Source organism: Chlorocebus sabaeus, chromosome 2 (genome assembly GCF_047675955.1).
Source record: "Chlorocebus sabaeus isolate Y175 chromosome 2, mChlSab1.0.hap1, whole genome shotgun sequence".
Taxonomy (NCBI): Eukaryota; Metazoa; Chordata; class Mammalia; order Primates; family Cercopithecidae; genus Chlorocebus; species Chlorocebus sabaeus.
Window position 1 is genome coordinate 5,808,004 of NC_132905.1, and position 18,516 is coordinate 5,826,519.

Consider the following 18,516-nt stretch of genomic DNA (forward strand, 5'->3'; position numbering starts at 1 on the left):
TCATATCTGTTTACATGACTATCTCCCTCGCATTAGATCCTAAGCTCTTCTAGGCAAGAGACCCTATTTGCCCATCTTTATGCTTCCAGTACCTTATCAGCACAATAACTGACACAGAAGTATTTTATAAACATGGAATAAATGGACATGCACATTTTTTGACATTAACAAGGCTAAGATGGTCTCTCCACTGACTTTCAGGTTCTGTCAAGCCTTGAGCCTCCACCACTTTGAGCTGTCTGCAGATCTGTGTGGGGAGTACACAGCATGGTTTCCATATTGAGAAAGTATCTCCCAGTGTCTTGTAACTACTTTTCAAATGACTAGACACCGCTGTGAATATACTACAATTCGTTTAAAAGTTTTACCCAAGCTTCTTGTCATTATTCTCAATAAATGGATATTGAAATATAGCTGGTATCTAAGAGACATCTGTGAAGTATGACATAAAAAAATTGTTAAACAAATAATATTTTTAAAAGAAAGAAGAGGAGAATATTTTCATGAGCTGGGATTAGGTAATGATTTCTAAAACAGCAACCAAGAAACTGAAAGCAGCTAAACACAAAGGAAAACAAGCATCAATTAGATTATATGAAGATTAAAAACTTCAATCCATTGAAGGAGTTGACTAAAAAAACAAAGGCAAGCCATACAGTAGAAGATATTTCCAATATACATAGTCAATAAGTGACTCATCTCCAAAATAAAGAACTATAAAACATTAAGAAGAGGGCAGGTAACCCAACAGGAAAACAGGCAAAAGACTTAACAGGCCCTTCACAAAGGAGGATATGTAGATATGACAAATGTAAATCAATATTCGGAAATGTGCTCAACTTCATTAACTGTCATGAAAATGGAGATCACTGCCTACCCACCAGAGACAGAAAGTGACCGGACTTCTCATACGCTACTGGTGTGGGTGTCAACTAGTACAACTACCACTTTGAAAACTGGTTGGCGGTAAAGTTGTACTAAATGCATGCGTACTCAACGACCAGCAATTTTTCTTGTGGGTATAAATACACCTAACAAAAATGTGTACAGATGTTCACCAAAGAATATGATCAGAATGTTTAGAGCAGTACTGTCTGTAATAACTCTAAATTGGAAACAGCTACCCAAATGTCTATCAACAGCAGAATGGATAATTACATTGTGGGTATTCTTCACTGCCTCCTTACCCCCACAACTTGGACCCTGACACTGACACGCACAAACCAGTCATAAGAATGGATCATTCACAGTTAGATGCAATGACATGGATGGTCTAAAAATGTAATGCAGAATGAAAGAAGCCAGATACACAAGAGGAAACAGAGTATGTTTTTAAAAATATAAAGCACAAAATCTATGTAAAACAAAACCAGATAAACCAATCTGAGAATTAGTATCAGGACGGTTACCCTTGGGTGTAGGAATGGCCAAGTCCCAACCAGAGTGCCAAGCACTGGAGTATATTCAGTTTGTGAAAATTCACTGAGCTTTGTACTTCTGATATGTGCACATTTCTGTATGTCTACTACACTTCAATACAAAGTCAGTGTGCCAGGCACTGTGCTCATGCAGTTTTACTAAACCAGTGGACAATAAAGTCTATGTACATGTCTCTCAATTTTTCTAATCTTTGTGAACATATAGGTTTTATTTTTCACAGTTAAAATGAATATGTACATACTAGTTTTTATACAAGAATTTCATTGTTGGTTTACTACTACCTTCCTTTTTTTTTTTTTGGAGATGGAGTCTTGCTTTTGTTGCCCAGGCTGGAGTGCAATGGCGTGATCTTGGCTCACTGCAATCTCCACCCCCTAGGTTCAAGCGATTCTCCTGCCGCAGCCTCCCAAGTAGCTGGGATTACAGGCATGCACCACCACACCTAGCTAATTTTGTATTTTTAGTAGAGATGGGGTTTCACCATGTTGGCCAGGCTGGTCTCGAACTCCTGACCTCAGGTAATCCACCCACGTTGGCTTCCCGAAGTGCTGGGATTACAGGTGTGAGCCACCATGTCTGGCCTACCTCCCTGTTTTTAATACCACTAAAGTAAAGAACACAAAAAGATAGCGGTAATTTTAACATACTCATGACACCACACACTTAGGTATTTTAGCTTGAGCTGTGAAAAATTCCCAACTGGTTTTATGTTGCCTTTCAAAAATTCATCTGGGTACCTGCTATTTACATCTAGGACAACAATAAACATGATTTTTGTTTTTTTAGGAGAGAGGGTTTTGCTCTGTCACCTAAGCTGGAGTGCAGTGGTGCAATCAATGGCTTATTGCAGCCTCAAATTCCTGGGCTCAAGCCATCCTCCCACCTCGGCTTCCCAAGTGGCTGGGACTACAGGTGCATGCTACAATGCCCTAGCATTTTTATTTTATTATTTTTTAAGACACAGGGTTATACTGTTGCCCAGGGTGGTCTTAAACTCCTGACCTCAAGTGATCCTCCTGCCTCAGCCTCTGGAGTAGCTGGGATTACAGGTGACAACTACCATGCCCAGGCACATCATGACTTTTTAACACTGAAATGAAGGGGCTGGCCTAGAGGGTGCAGTAAATAGTTCACTGGCCATATCTGGCAGCAGATGGGCTCCTTAGGCCTGCAAAGCACTCTGAAAATACTTAAATGATTGCCAGATCTAAACAATGGGACACGTAAAAAAAAATGTGAAAACCACCTTACCAACCAGGGGCCCACATTCCAGTGTGGTCCCAGCTGATGGAGCTGGGCCTGGCCTTAGTGGGGTTCCCAGGGCTTCACCTGGGCCTGCTCTCATGGGTCATCCTTGCCTGGCCTTGGTGGGCTCTGGAGTGCATGCCCCTCCTTGACCCAATGGCAAAGGACCCACTCTGCTTCAGTCCCCTTGGCTCTCAACCACATGGTGGATCTTAACGCTACATCCACCCTGCTCTCATGGCGTTCTGCTTTTCTCCACCTGGAAGTCTGACATGTTCAGTTCATGTGACTCCCCATACCTCTGCAGGGCCTGCTCCCTTGGACCTCAGCTCTGATAGCATCTCCTTAGAGAGGCCTTCCCTGATTGCTTGCAGACATTCCTTCACTTCATCCTAAATTATTTTCTTCGTATCAGTTATTATGATCTGAAATGATCCTATTTATTTGGTGTTCACTGTCTGCTTCCCTCTGTAGAATGTGCACTCCAGGAGAGCAGGGGCTGCGTCTATCTTCTTCATGGCTATTTCCCCTGAGCCTGGAACAGCTCCCAATAAATATTTTGATGAATTTGAATGAAATGAATAAACATAGATACAATCTTCAGAGGATCCCAAAGGCATGCAGCAGCCCCTCTCCCGTCTAGTATCATCATATTAACACTTCTGGAAAGGGAAGGGAAAGAGGGAAAACAGGTCTTGCCTTTCACTTGTCTAGTATTATTTTTGAGGGTTTTCTTACAGTGCAAGTATACCTGCATTTCATTTTCCTTTATTCATTTTGTTCATTTTCAATGACCTTGGACGACTAACGGAAAAAATTAAAAAAAATTTAAATAGAGAAAGAAATGGGACTGCTTTCATGACCTCAATACCCTGTGCATTATTTATTCAGTAGCAACATTCTTTCCAGAAGGGCAACAGCTCTTCAGCAACTGTAACATGATATGAAAACCGGCCATTACTCTTACCTTCTCCAATCTCGTTTCACGGATCGCAGTATCAGAGACTAGACTGCTCTAAGTGAGATGGGAATTCTAACTAGGAAGATCATTCTGTGTTAAGCTGTTTTTACAGAGGAAATGGATAAGGCACAGAGATACTCACTAATTTCTATAAAGAGTTCATTTATGTTTATCGCGTTTTTTGCGCTGGTCTCTACAAAAATTGCATGAATAGAGTCGGCGTAGTCCTTTGCATCTCTCTCCATGACTTCTCTGAAAGGCAACAACTACATATCAGAAATTCTACCCACAAAGATCTTAGTTGTACCCCCACCTACCCAGTAGTTAACCAGATTTATGAGGACAAAGGATGACCTAAATGGCTGCTGGTGGGCCCTGAGACATGGTCTTCTTGACTACATCACATCCATGGGTAAAGAAACAAAATGAAACAAAACTCGGTACCACTAGTAATGTAGCTAATGGAATGATTAGGGTTGGCAGGGTTTTTTCTCCAGCCACAATTCTCAAAAACCCCTTGCTCTGGGAATGATGGAAGTGGCCCAGAGAAACTGCCAATAAATGTGCTTTCTGCATTCAAGTATTCTAAGTCATGGGAGCCTAGGGGCTGCTCTGATCTCAGATAATGTCGGGTGCAAAGCAACCAGTATTTCTGCAAATTGCACACCTGTCTATATATATATAATTAGCTCCAAATGCCTGAAATCTTAATTTTAGTTTGAAACTTTAGGACTCCAACCACACAACCAAAAGGAATTTTTCAATGTCAGAGATAAAATAAAAGCAAGATTCTTATTCTGGATATTGCTCATTAAGAAAAGGAACACATAATAGGTATTGTAATCTCTCGCTCTAATCACTTACCTTACATCGATAAGATCACACTTATTTCCTGCAATGGCAACTACAATATTAGGTGGGCCATGCTGTCGAAGCTCTTTCACCCAATTCTTTAATGTTGAAAATGTCTCCTGTAACACAAAAAAAGGAGAGCAACTGGAGATCTAACCAACCAAAAGAGAGTTTTCAAAACAATCTAAAGAAAGCTATATAGTCTTACTTCTTTTGTGATATCATAAACAATTATAGCTGCAGCCGACCCTCGATAGTACATTGGTGCTAAGGCACGAAACTGCAGAGGAGGGAAAATAAAGAAAATTGGGAGAATCGGTTAAATACGTTTTACACTAGACTTACAAGCCCATTATCCCTGCACAAAAAGTAATCTTTCTCTTAAGCCAAAGAAAATGACATGCTGCTTTAAAGCAAATGAACCAGTAATCACCAAAGGAAAAAACTTTCAACGTAACACTGAAATGTCTCTCAGAAGATAGTTTAGAATACAGTTTTACAGGAATTAAATATGGCGCTATAAACAATTGTTTCAGCTCAAAAGGCTTTTTAATTGAACTCAGTGTTATAATTCCCAAATTCATTTGTTCAATAGTCCTTTAAACTTTGGCTTCCCTAACTATCACGGAGATAAAAATAATGCTATACATAGTTCTCTAGAGAAGTGGCTGCATTTGGGTGTCATAAAGAAAACCCTGGAATCTGAACACTGATTGTCCTTCAGAAATGAGTACACATTTACATTCACTACTTGGATGAGTTTGAGACTTGCTTTTTTGATATCTCCATGCATGTGGCAATTCCCAAATGCTGGGTACAGATCTCATTTCATTTACATGAATTTAACCCTGTATACACAGCTTCTTCCCACTCATCACCCTGGCCTCCACAGCCCGTGACGCACAACAGGGAGGAAAGAGAAGGGAGAGGAATAACCATTTGAACAACAAGCGTGATTCAGTGAGCTATTTCACTCGATGAGTGTGAGATGGAGGCTGCGAAGTTCTTTCCCCAGTCAACCTCGGTTCTTGGGCACACGTCCTGTGTGAGCATCTCACCCACTGAATATGATGCCAATGTTTAATGACAAGAATTTTGCCTATACTTAATTTTCGTCTTACACCCTGACTCTGAAGCCTGACCCCTACTTATGACCTGGTGACACTGTATTTGCATTCTGTTGTTAATGGTGGTTTACCCCTGAACACAGGCAGGAATGATCACAGGGGAGCATTTGGTGTACATACATAAACCACATACACAACTATGGATTCTGGAACTCCCTATCCGATGAGTTTGACCTTTTGGCTTTTAAAGTTTCGTATTAATTTGAGTTTTACCAAAGAGAGTGAAGTTGTGACTGTAAGCTCCATGAGGGATGTCAGCATGTCTGCTGGGCACGCCATTTTATCTCAGGGCCTAGCATCTGACATGCTATAGGTTATCAAAAATTGGTGAACAAATGAGTAAGAACTGCATGAGTGTGGGGAGCTGTCAAACTAAGTGTCAGACCTCGCTGTCCATACACAGAAACTGTTACCAGTCTTTGTGAGAAACCCCTGCCTCTGAGGTGAAAGCCTACTAACTTCCAATAGAGGAGACATTAAGTTTTAGAGAGAAGAAAACAAAAATAAAGGTTATAAGCAAGAAAGCACCACAGAAAAGAAAATTATACTACTGAGTAAAAAAGAGACAAAGTGTTAGGTTGACTTCAACAGCACAAGAGAAAATGAGACAGAAGTGCACAGACGGAATAAAGGTTACGGTGTTAGCTTTCATTTTTGATGTACTTATATTGGCAATGTTCTTTACAGGGTTTTCTTTCTTCCTTCAAATTCGTAAGGTAAAACTCATACAGAGAAAAGCAAAGATCTTCACAGTACAATCTGATAAACTGACAAATGCATACATCTGTGTGAGTACCATCCACTAAGATGTCAAACAGTTCTACCAACACAGAAAGTTCCTCAATATTCTTCTCACCATGTCCTTCTTCCACTTTGTTTTCATGTCCATTTTATTGATATTATATAACCACATGGGTTTCTTTTGTTTTTTATTTGCATACTATATCCTTTTGCATTCTATAATTTTCTAACTTTGTTTTTATATTTATAGTAGTCCTCTTATAAGTAGCACATGGCTGGGTTCTGACTTTTGACAACCTTTGCCTTTTAAGTGGAAGGTTCAGCAGTTCAGCTCCTTTACATTTAATGTATCTACTAATATATTTGGATTTGGGTCTATCATTTTGTTTTATATCTGTTCCATTTCTTTTTCTTTTCTTTTTTTTTTTTTTTGAGACGGAGTTTCACTCTTGTTGCCCAGGCTGGAGTGCAATGGCGTGATCTCAGCTCACCGCAGCCTCTGCCTCCTGGATTCAAGCGATTCTCCTGCCTCAGCCTCCCAAGTAGCTGGGATTATAGGCATGCACCACTCTGTCCAGCTAATTTTGTTTTTTTTTTTTTTTTTCTAAGTAGAGGCGTGGTTTCTCCATGTTGGTCAGGCTTGTCTTGAACTCCTGACCTCAGGTGATCCACCCGCCTCGGCCTCCCAAAGTGCTGGGATTACAGGCGTGAGCCACCGTGCCTGGCCTGTATCTGTTCCATTTAAAAAAAAATTCCTGCTCCTCCTTTCTTTTCCTCTTTTGCATTGCCTGAATTTTTCTTAGTGTTCAATTTTAGTATATTAACTTCTCTACTGACTTTTGAACTGTACTTGCTTGTATTATTTTTTAAGTTGTTGCTTTTGTAACTATAATATATACTGCACATTTTTATTATTTTTGAGACAGTCTTGCTCTGTCACCTAGGCTGGAGTGCAGTGGTGTGATCTTGGCTCACCGCAACCTCTGTCTTCCGGGTTCAGGCAATTCTTGTGCCTCAGTCTCCCATGTAGCTGGGACTACAGGTAAGTGCCACCATGCCTGGCTAACTTTTGTATTTTTAGTAGATACGGGGTTTTGCCATGTTGGACAGGCTGGTCTTGAACTCCTGGTCTCAAATCCACCTGTCTTGGCCTTTCAAAGTGCTGGGATTACAGGTGTGAGCCACTGTGTCTGGACTACTGCACGTTTTTCTACAGTCTACTTAGAGTTTAAAATGTAGCACTTTATGTAAAATATCAGAGACTTCCAAAAGTCTAATTTCTGTTATCTTATCATTCTTTGTACTACCACTGTCAAATAATCTAAATATACATACGCTATAAACTATACAATCCAGTGTTATAATTTTTGAATTAGTCAGTTAACTTTTGAATAATTTAAGAAGAAAAAACAGATGTTTCTATTTGCCATTTCTAGTGGTTACTATTTCTTCCTATGGATCTGAATTACCACACACTGTCATTTTCCTTTAGTGTGAAAAGCTTTCTGGGACGGCTGCTGTTGATTTCTGTTTTTGTTTTTCTAAAAATGTTCTTACTTTGACTTTAGATTTGAAAACGAAGTCTGGCAAATTGATAGGTTTTTGCTTTCTGCAGTTTAACAATCCTGTTCCTCTGGCTTCTCGTCTCCAGTGTTCATGTGTAAAGTTACTCATATTGACTTTACTGTGTAAAGTCAGTCATATTGTTGTTCTCCTGTTTACGTGTCTTTTACTTCTGGCTGCATTCAAGATTTTCTCTTTACCTTTGCTTTTCAGCAGTTTGACTATGACTTACTTAGATATGGTTTTCTTTGTACTTAGAGATTTGTTGAACTTCTTGAATTTGTGAGTTGATATATTTCACCAAATTCGGGAAATTTTCAGCCATTATTTCTTGAAATCTTTTTTTTCTGTTCCTATCTCTCTCTTTGCTCCTGGTTCTCCAATTACACATATGTTAGGCTGTTTGAATTTGTCCCTATAATACTGAGACTCTGTCCACATTTTTCTACTTTTTTTCTATTCTTCTGATTAATTTGTTCTGTCACCCTCCAGTGAATTTTTAATCTTAGATATTGCAGCTTTCAGTTTTAGCATTTTCATGTGATTCTTTATTAGTTTCCATTCTGTGTGAGACTGCCCATTTGCAGTTAAGTCATTAACACTCCTTTTTTTTTTTTCTTCTCCCCTTAAGAGATGGACTTTCACCATGTTGTCCAGGCTGGTTTGGAACTCCTTGACTCAAACAATATGCCTGTCGTGGCCTCCCAAAGTGCTGGGATTACAGGCGTGAGCCACTGTGCCTGGCCTACTTTTCTTTAAATCTCCGAACATATGTAAAATATGTGCTTTAAATTCTGTGTCTGCAAATTCCAAGAAAAGGGTCACTTTAGGGTTTGCTTCTGCTCACTAGGTCACACCTTCCTGTTTCTTCATATGTGTAGCAGCACTGACTGTACACTGGACAGTGCGGATGATGCACTGTAGATGTTTGGTTTTTTAAAATCTTCTCTGCAGAGTATTAAGTTACTGATGACTCATCCTGAGATTGGTTTTACACGTTGTGAGGGTGGGTCTATTTGGGTTTTTGGATTTGCCCTTAGTCCTAGGACACCGTTTCTACTCCCAAGGCATGGCCCTTCTGAAGTTTCATTGGAATGCCCAAGGTGTTTAGTGATCCCCTGTAACACAGTAGGATTGGATTCAAACTCTGAAGTCTAGCCCTGCTGTAATGAAGAGCAGCTGAAATCTCTGCTGTCTTGTCACCCTTTCCACCTACTGGTTTCTGTTGCATTTTATACCGTCTCTCTTGTGAATTCACAATTTGGGGGTTAAAAAAACTTCAGGGAAATTTATAAACAGACTTTACGGGGTCCCTCCTTGTTGAATCCCTCTTTTCTGCGATTTGCCTCCTCTTTTTCTGGCTGCTCTAGCAGTCCTAAACTCTGCACTCATCACAAGCTTTCTGCTTAAGTCCTAGCTACCCTGTGCCACACGAACTGGGAAGTGCCCACTGGGGAAACGCTGTAAAAATGTGGATCTTACACAAGAAAGCTCCCCTTTGCAGTCCCTGACTGCATTTGGTTGCTCTGCAGTGCCTTCAAACAGTTGTGTTTTAAATGTTTTGTCCAGAGTTTATACATAATTGTTATCTGTGGGAGGGCAAGCCACTCTGCTATTACTGACATGGAAACTTTCATGTCCTTTTGATGCAAAGAAGGAAGGTGGAGGCATGTAAGAGACTCAAAAGACGTCAGCACATCTCTGCTCCAAACCTGGCTCTCAATCAGGTGATGGCAAACGTTTTCTGGTAAAGACCAGGTAGTAAATATCCTGGCTTTATGTGTCACATAATCTCCGCTGCAACTACTCAACTCTACCATTGTAGAGTGAAGGTAACCATAGACCAAGCTTGTCTAACCTGCGGCCTGTTACGTGGCCCAGGACAGCTTTGAATGTGGCCCAACACAAATCCATAAACTTCCTTAAAACATTGAGCCGTTTTTGTGATTTTCTTTTTTTAAAGCTCATCAGCTATCGTTAGTGTATTTTATATGCGGCCTGAGACAATTCTTCTTCCAATGTAGCCCAGGGAAGCCAAAAGACTGGACATCCCCACCATAGATAATAAACAAACAAGCCTGGCTACATTCCATGAAAGTTTTATTTACAAAAACTGGCAGCAGGTTGGATTTGGCCCAAAAATATATGTGTAAATTCTGTCTGCAAATTCTAATAATGGGATCACTTTTGGGTTTGCTTCTATTCACAGAGTCAGGTCTTGCTGTTCTTCAAGTGGATGGTAACTGAGCACTGGCCAGTGGGGATGATGCACTGCAGACTCTGGTCTCTGGGACTGTCTGCCCCAATTCTAGATGATACTAAGCCACTACACTTGTTCCTGATTTTAAACAGGAGAACAATTCCTTACATGACTACGGTGACAATAAATAAGTCTAAGTCTTCCTAGCGTTCTTATCTCCGTAAAAACAGTCATTGGGAGAAACCACATTAAGACGTAGGAAAGTAAATCTTTAAAGACTGGATGCAATGTCTATTAGACTCCGGTTAAGAAGCTTTTTTTTTGAGATGGAATCTCACTCTGTGGCCCAGGCTGGAGTGCAGTGGTGCGATCTCGGCTCACTGTAACCTCTGCCTCCCGGGATCAAGTGATTCTCCTGCTTCAGCCTTCCGAGTAGCTGGGACCACAGGTGTGTGCCACCATGCCTGGCTAATTTTTATATTTTTAGTAGAGATGGGGTTTCACCATGTTGGCCAGGCTGGTCTTGAACTCCTGACCTCAGGTGATCCACCTGCCTTGGCCTCCCAAAATGCTGGGATTATAGGCGTGAGTCACTATGCCTGGCCAAGAAACTTTCTTTTATACAATCACACACAGACGGCAAGCATTTGATATGTTCTTACTACATATATGGTGTCTTTCTGATGCTTCTTAATGTATGTGTTGTGTCTATCTCAATACTACTGCAGGAGTCTTTGTTACTGAAGGATCATTGGTGGAGAAAGGGTGACTTCAAATGCATTCATTCAAGATAGCAAATAATAGGGACAAAATGGTCTCACAAAGGCTCTATCTTGAGAAGATAAATTCAAAATCGTAAAATCAAGTTTAATTTTATCTGGTATTTGAAAAACCTTAGGTTTATTATTGCAGCCAGGAGTTAATTTTCCGGATGAACACCGAGTCGAACTTGATTGATAACTTGGCTAGGAGTCTTCTGATAAAACTACATGCTAGCACAATACGATATCCTTCATCTCATGTTTGACTTTCATAGTCTTATCATAAAAATGACAAATTTTTACAAAAATATTTCAGGGCTTCATCAATTTTCCCTAGGCCCCTCTTAACCCTTTGATACACAAACCATTATCTTCTGAAGCACACATATGATCATCCTGAGCAGTATTCTTCTTCTTCATTTCAGTTAACAAGATCCCTACCGTCAAGGGCTTCACAGGACATTTGAGAAATTCTCCAAAATCACTTTCATTGACTTAATGAAATCACTTTGCAATCAAATGTAGCTGGATCATCAGAAAGACAACCCATCTGCCAAACTATGTGCAGTATGAGATGTCAAACGGGGAGGCTGGGGAGGGTGTCTGAATAGTCAGTTCATCAAAAGGGTTTTCATTTTATGACAATTCTGGTTCTATAATAAATCTCCTAACTACAAAGAGTAATAAACATACAACGCCAGAAATTTATAATTTGAGTCATGCACCACTCACATGGTGAAAGTCGGTAGAGGAGCTGTCCTTATCTGTGTCTAAGTAGGGCTGGCAATCAGTAGACATAAACCTATGGGCATCAATACCATGTGCCAGGGGCTGAGAGCAGAGACATGAAGGCAGTCCTTGCCCTCAAGGGGCTTACAGTCTAATGAAAGGCAGACACATAAGGAAATAGGTGACAATCCCATGGATGAGTGCAATCAAAGACTTCAGGATACAAAGGAATACTCCAAAGAGTTTATGTGCTGATTCAAACAACCAACCAATATCTGAACATCAGCTCTAGGTCAGGCACCATGCTGGCCCTGGGAGTACAGCAGTGAACAAGACACTGTGGTTCCCAGCTCTTGGAGTTACAGTCTGATGGGAGATTCTGTCAATGAAGGTAGGTAGACAGGTATCTAAGGACAATTTCTAATGCATGTTCTGAGGAAAACAAGTAAGGGCAGTAATGAAGAACAAAGTTGGGGCCCTGCTTAGATGCAGGGGGTTTAGAGAAAACTCTGAGTGTGTCACATTTAACCTGAGACTAAAAGACGGGAAAGGAGCCAGCTGGGCTCCAGTGGAGGGAACAGAGAGTTTTGGTGAGAAGGAACAGTGTATCCAGAGGCATGAGGCCAAGGAGTGCTGGAGGCCCTGAGAAGAGAGGGGCCCAGAGGGAGGTTTGGGCAAGTCACGTGGGGCTTGAGAGGTCTCTGTTCAGAGTGTGGTTGTTATGAGAGGCGCAGCAGGAAGTCGCTGAAGGATATTAAGCAGGCTGATAACACGGGCTGATTTTTGTTTCCAGAACATTCCTCTGGGTCCTATGAGGACATGTAATGGACAGAGGGAAAGCAGGGGACCCACGAAAAGGCTAAAGTACTCAGTGAATGGCCAAGGTGGCTGAGAGCAGGGCGCTGGGAGCGGAGACGGAGAAGTGAATCCAAGTGTGATACATTTAGAGAATGAAGCTGTCAGAACATCCGGATGGAGCAGGTGTCCAGCGCTGAGGGCGAGGGAGGAACCCAGGGAGACCTCCAGATGTGGGTCTGAGCAACACAGCAGTGTGGCAATGTGGTTTCTTGTCCAAGAGCAGGGATGGCAGGAAAGCCCCCTTTAGGTGACATCAGAGGTGGGTTCTGAAGGCTGAATAGAGTTGTGGAAGGGCATGAGGGCGTGAAACTATGGCATGCTGGAGAACTGCACGCAGTTTGTGCTAGAGGACAGATTGGTGGGAGGAGGTGAAAATAGATCCTGGCTGTGGATGGCACATTCTGGACCTTCACTGCACTGCCAGGATAAACAGGCAGTCCCTGACCCAGGCAGGCTTACAAGACATGTCTTGTGTGATCCTCCCAGCATTTCAAACAATTTGTGGGTAGCTGTCAGGTGTGTGGCTTTCCTTAGCACTGCACTTTGGCCACCCTGGACATGTGCTCATGCCCAGCAACAACTGGCTGGAGTGAGTGCTCATCAGCTGGTGCTCCTCTCCTGCCTTCTCCATGCAGGGCCTCCTGGTCAGCACCCCTGGCCTGTGGCCTGGCCCCATGAGCATCTCCTGTGCAGCTCTGGGCTGCGTGATAGTGCATCAGGCAGGCTGGAGGCAGGTTTGCATCTCAGAGCAACTACTCCTGTTGCAGAACCAATTAGAAGTGGACAAGCAAGAGGCAGGAAAACCAGTTAAATATAAAACTTCACAGATTTCTGCTACCATGCTGGCAGAAAGGGAAAGAGGCAAACACCCTTGTGTTATTTTTTTGTGTGTTTCAGAAAAAAAGAGATGTTATACATCACTGTGTATACCAGGACAGGCTCTGATTCAAAGCATAATGGAATCTGTATTACAGCATGATTCTTTATGATGAGGGCTTTGCTGTATCATCAAATATATGTGAGGGGTAATTGAAACTTGGGATTTAGTGGAGGGTACATATATTACTAGTAGGAAGGGCCACATGGATTTGTGGCTAAGAGGGAAAGAACCCAGGGCTGTGTCTACAGATATATTCAGGAGGATTCTGGTAAGCAACACACTTCTGAAGGACAGAAGAGGGATGGTTAGCAAAGGTCCGGCTGTTCTAAATGCTCCATTCTAGATGGAGCAAAGGAGAAGGAATGGGGAGTGGAAGACGGGAAGCAGAAGTATCTCAGATGAGTAATGGGACAGAGGAACAACATCCAGTGTTAAAAACAGAAGAAACCAAACAGAGCAAACTTAAGACATTAAGTGTGTACAAATGCATGGAGTCTATGTCTAGGACAACAGTAATGGTTTGTTTTGTTTTCCTCCATTTGTCTGTGATGATTCTTGTCAGATTTCATACTACACACACTATCTATGGCGTCTTAGATAAGGCTGTGATGACAGACTATTTTTCCTGATTACTTCTGGTACACTTTTAAGAGCTTAAGATAGCACCGTGCATCTATCAGATGTGCTGTTTGGATCGTACTGTTTGAAAACTAAATTAAACGGCTGCTGAATAATGGGGTGGCTGCCAGAGACACCTTGGAAGGGAAATTGGACTTAGTACCCAGAGGAAAGGAGAGGCAGCAGATGTGTCTTAGTACCTAGAGGAAAAGGCAGGAGGCAGCAGATGTGTCTTAGTACCCAGAGGAAAGGGGAGGAGGCGGCAGATGTGTCTTAGTACCTAGAGGAAAGGGGAGGCGGCAGATGTGTCTTAGTACCTAGAGGAAAGGGGAGGAGGTGGCAGATGTGTCTTAGTACCTAGAGGAAAGGGGAGGAGGCGGCAGATGTGTCTTAGTACCTAGAGGAAAGGGGAGGTGGCAGATATGTCTTAGTACCTAGAGGAAAGGGGAGGCGGCAGATGTGTCTTAGTACCTAGAGGAAAGGGGAGGCGGCAGATGTGTCTTAGTACCCAGAGGAAAGGGGAGGAGGTGGCAGATGTGTCTTAGTACCTAGAGGAAAGGGGAGGAGGCGGCAGATGTGTCTTAGTACCTAGAGGAAAGGGGAGGTGGCAGATGTGTCTTAGTACCTAGAGGAAAGGGGAGGAGGCGGCAGATGTGTCTTAGTACCTAGAGGGAAGGGGAGGAGGTGGCAGATGTGTCTTAGTACCCAGAGGAAAGGGGAGGAGGCGGCAGATGTGTCTTAGTACCTAGAGGAAAGGGGAGGTGGCAGATGTGTCTTAGTACCTAGAGGAAAGGGGAGGAGGCAGCAGATATGTCTTAGTACCTAGAGGAAAGGGGAGGCGGCAGATGTGTCTTAGTACCCAGAGGAAAGGGGAGGAGGCAGATGTGTCTTAGTACCTAGAGGAAAGGGGAGGTGGCAGATGTGTCTTAGTACCCAGAGGAAAGGGGAGGAGGCAGATGTGTCTTAGTACCTAGAGGAAAGGGGAGGTGGCAGATGTGTCTTAGTACCCAGAGGAAAGGGGAGGAGGCAGATGTGTCTTAGTACCTAGAGGAAAGGGGAGGAGGCAGCAGATGTGTCTTAGTACCCAGAGGAAAGGGGAGGAGGCGGCAGATGTGTCTTAGTACCCAGAGGAAAGGGGAGGAGGCAGATGTGTCTTAGTACCCAGAGGAAAGGGGAGGTGGCAGATGTGTCTTAGTACCTAGAGGAAAGGGGAGGTGGCAGATGTGTCTTAGTACCCAGAGGAAAGGGGAGATGGCAGATGTGTCTTAGTACCCAGAGGAAAGGGGAGGTGGCAGATGTGTCTTAGTACCCAGAGGAAAGGGGAGGTGGCAGATGTTTCTTAGTACCCAGAAGAAAGGGGAGGAGGCGGCAGATGTGTCTTAGTACCTAGAGGAAAGGGGAGGAGGCGGCAGATGTGTCTTAGTACCCAGAGGAAAGGGGAGGAGGTGGCAGATATGTCTTAGTACCCAGAGGAAAGGGGAGGAGGCAGATGTGTCTTAGTACCTAGAGGAAAGGGGAGGAGGTGGCAGATGTGTCTTAGTACCCAGAGGAAAGGGGAGGAGGCAGATGTGTCTTAGTACCTAGAGGAAAGGGGAGGTGGCAGATGTGTCTTAGTACCCAGAGGAAAGGGGAGGAGGCGGCAGATGTGTCTTAGTACCTAGAGGAAAGGGGAGGAGGCGGCAGATGTGTCTTAGTACCCAGAGGAAAGGGGAGGCAGCAGATGTGTCTTAGAACCCAGAGGAAAGGGGAGGAGGCAGATGTGTCTTAGTACCTAGAGGAAAGGGGAGGAGGCGGCAGATGTGTCTTAGTACCCAGAGGAAAGGGGAGGCAGCAGATGTGTCTTAGAACCCAGAGGAAAGGGGAGGAGGTGGAAGTGTCTGCCCCAGCCCCGCCTTCCCGGCCATTTCTGATTTGGGTGGGCTTCCCCAAATTCCATTAGACCCCGTGCTGCTATGTCCAGGCCCCACTTCTGGTTCAGGCTTTTCCTTAAGTAGATAACCATTGTGGCCAATTTTGTCATCAGGCATTTATTAAGTATCTACTGCAAGGCACTGTGTTAGATTATCCTTTTTAGTTAAATCTCACACTTTATATGCTGTAAAGTTCCCTCTTTAGCTTTTAAAAGGCAGCAATAAATGAGTTGTGCTTAACTCACCCTTTCTATCACTAACTGCTTTATATATCGTCACTAGAGGAGGGAGCCCCAAATTATACACAATGCTCTGAGTGGGATTTTCTCAGGCCTGTTGGTCGGCATTTACTTTAAGACACTATAAGGCATAAAAATGCCTTCAGTGCCCATTATCACTTTCTCCATCGGGGGACTCTGTGGCTCTAATTGAAAAGGCAAAGGCAAAGGCTGGCCTACGCAAATGGAAATAAATGTGTTTCCGGGGCACAGAAGAGAAGTGAGTAACGTGAGATGACAGGGATGCTGACAGTTTAGTTGGAACTTTCATTGGGGCCTCAGAGAAACAGAGTAAATTAAAGAGTGACTTACTCGTTCTTGTCCAGCTGTATCCCAGATTAGGAATTTATGTAGCTCATTTTGGTACTGGACAGTCTTGGTCATAAAAGATGCCCTATAAAGAGAGACCTCAATGATCAGAATACAATTACATAAAGCACGTTTCCAGCCCTAGTCGGAAACATCACTTAGACTCAACCAACGCTCAATCTCCCAGCACCACACTGTATCCTAATTATGTTCCTCTCTGGAGTATTTATGGGATGCTCAGATGCTGAGTGCATATCCTCTGTCAAAATAAAGCATTAGGCACATCTGCCCCACACCAAGAAGGAAGAGTTCTAAGCTCCATACCAAAAGAATCAAGAGAGAGTTTGGCAATACAGACATTAGCCTCCCTTGTAAAACACAGAACCTGTTATTTAAAAAGATGTTATCATGGGAAAATATTCCTAAAAAACTATGTCCAAGAATATATACACTAGTTAAAAAAAAAAAAAAATTTAGGATCTGGCTTTGTCCTCCCCCAATTCCCAAACCACATGCTCATGTAAATAGGTGAGTGAGAGCTAGTGTTAACATGCGAATTAATAATATTAAGGTGTCAAACAAGGAGCAGGAAGATGGCTGGGGAGGTAACGGCTGCACCAAGGGGACCCGACTCATCATCAGCACCCCTGACGACCACCTGCGTTTCATCAACAAAAGAGGTTTCTCAGCTGAAATTCAACATCAGACCTTGGGGCCTCCTCCAGCCCCGGACGGGAGAAGGAATCATGGTTTGCAGGTCACACCGCTCACTTTCACGGAGCTACTCTGACCAGGGGACTTTGATGGCAGGGTTCCTACTATTTTGGGGGTTCTACATTTGGAGGATCTTGAATAAGACATCAAAGTCTGTGTATCCTCTGAAGAGCCATGGTGGCCCAGAAGGCATGCCTGGACATTTGGGGGACTCCAGGACACAGGTTCAGGATTCTAGCCCTGGGATTGGGCCCAGCTCCAATATGACCTTCCATTCCCCCCTCACCCAGAGGGCAGCCTCCCAGGAAGTCCTCTGTCTCCTCAAAGCATCCCAGTCTGGCCAGTAGAGCCCAGAGATGGGCATGTCTTCTATTTTAATGAATAATAAGCCTTCTGGAACCAAGTACCAAGTTATACCATTTTTTTTTGGTGTGTGTGCCAAATTGTACTCTCTCTTTTTTTTTTTTTGCCAAGTTGTACCCAAATCACTCCAATGAGGACACTGAACTCAATGACTGGCATTTTCAGATATGCTGAGGCCTTGAAATATTTTTCTTGAGATTCAAGTAATAATCTTCAAGAAAAGTGCAAGTTGAAATAGACACGATGGCTTTCTGATGAATCATAAGCTTAGACAAGTATCAGAATCCTTAGTTTTAAAACTTCAACTCTGATACAATGAATTCCTGGCAATATTTATATAAATTTATGGCATAGCAAGTAGCCTCCAAAATAGTGATTGTGACTAGGAAGGGAAGGTAAATTAGGAGGCAAGATCATATTTACTGATAGGTACTACTTACTGGATATTTATTTACTGAAAATTTACCCCTTGGTATCCTTAGTAAAGTGCTTTGTACATAGAAGGTACTCCATAAATGGTTATTGTATCAAGACCTTTTGGCGACTCACTATGATTAAAGCAGGATGTGCAACATGATTTCTCACTTAGGAAAGATCTAAGCATTCAAAAAGCATTGTTTATTGTGAAGATTAAATGAGATGATGGATGTGGAAGTGCTTTGTAAATTGTAAAGCACTATATCTATACAAGGTATTATTATTATTATTTAAAGGCAGTGCCAGGAAATGGTTTAGTTTAGACTTTGGAATTAGTCCTAAAAGCTTGCAACTCAACTCTCCATCAATTATGGCTGTGGTGTTACATTTATGAGTGACAACAGGCATCCAACAGGAGCCTACCAACAGAGCCAACACATCCAACACTTCCATTTTGGCTGCTCAAAGGACAAAAGAAGAAATATGTCTCAAGTAGACAAAAAGCTGAGAAAGGTATACACAATAATTATGACAGGATCGGAACTCAACG

At 42.7% G+C, this 18,516-nt stretch overlaps 1 protein-coding gene across 1 annotated transcript in view; it reads right to left on the minus strand.

The window, feature by feature from the left end:
- Positions 1–18,516, minus strand: part of RAB22A (RAB22A, member RAS oncogene family) — a 60,343-nt gene that overhangs the window by 8,874 nt on the left and 32,953 nt on the right. The window contains exons 3-6 of the mRNA XM_008013076.3: positions 16,476–16,557; positions 4,707–4,778; positions 4,511–4,617; positions 3,789–3,898 (exon numbers count right to left, since the gene is read on the minus strand). Coding sequence (XP_008011267.1) covers positions 3,789–3,898; positions 4,511–4,617; positions 4,707–4,778; positions 16,476–16,557 — 371 coding nt within the window. The remainder of the gene's footprint in view (positions 1–3,788; positions 3,899–4,510; positions 4,618–4,706; positions 4,779–16,475; positions 16,558–18,516) is intronic.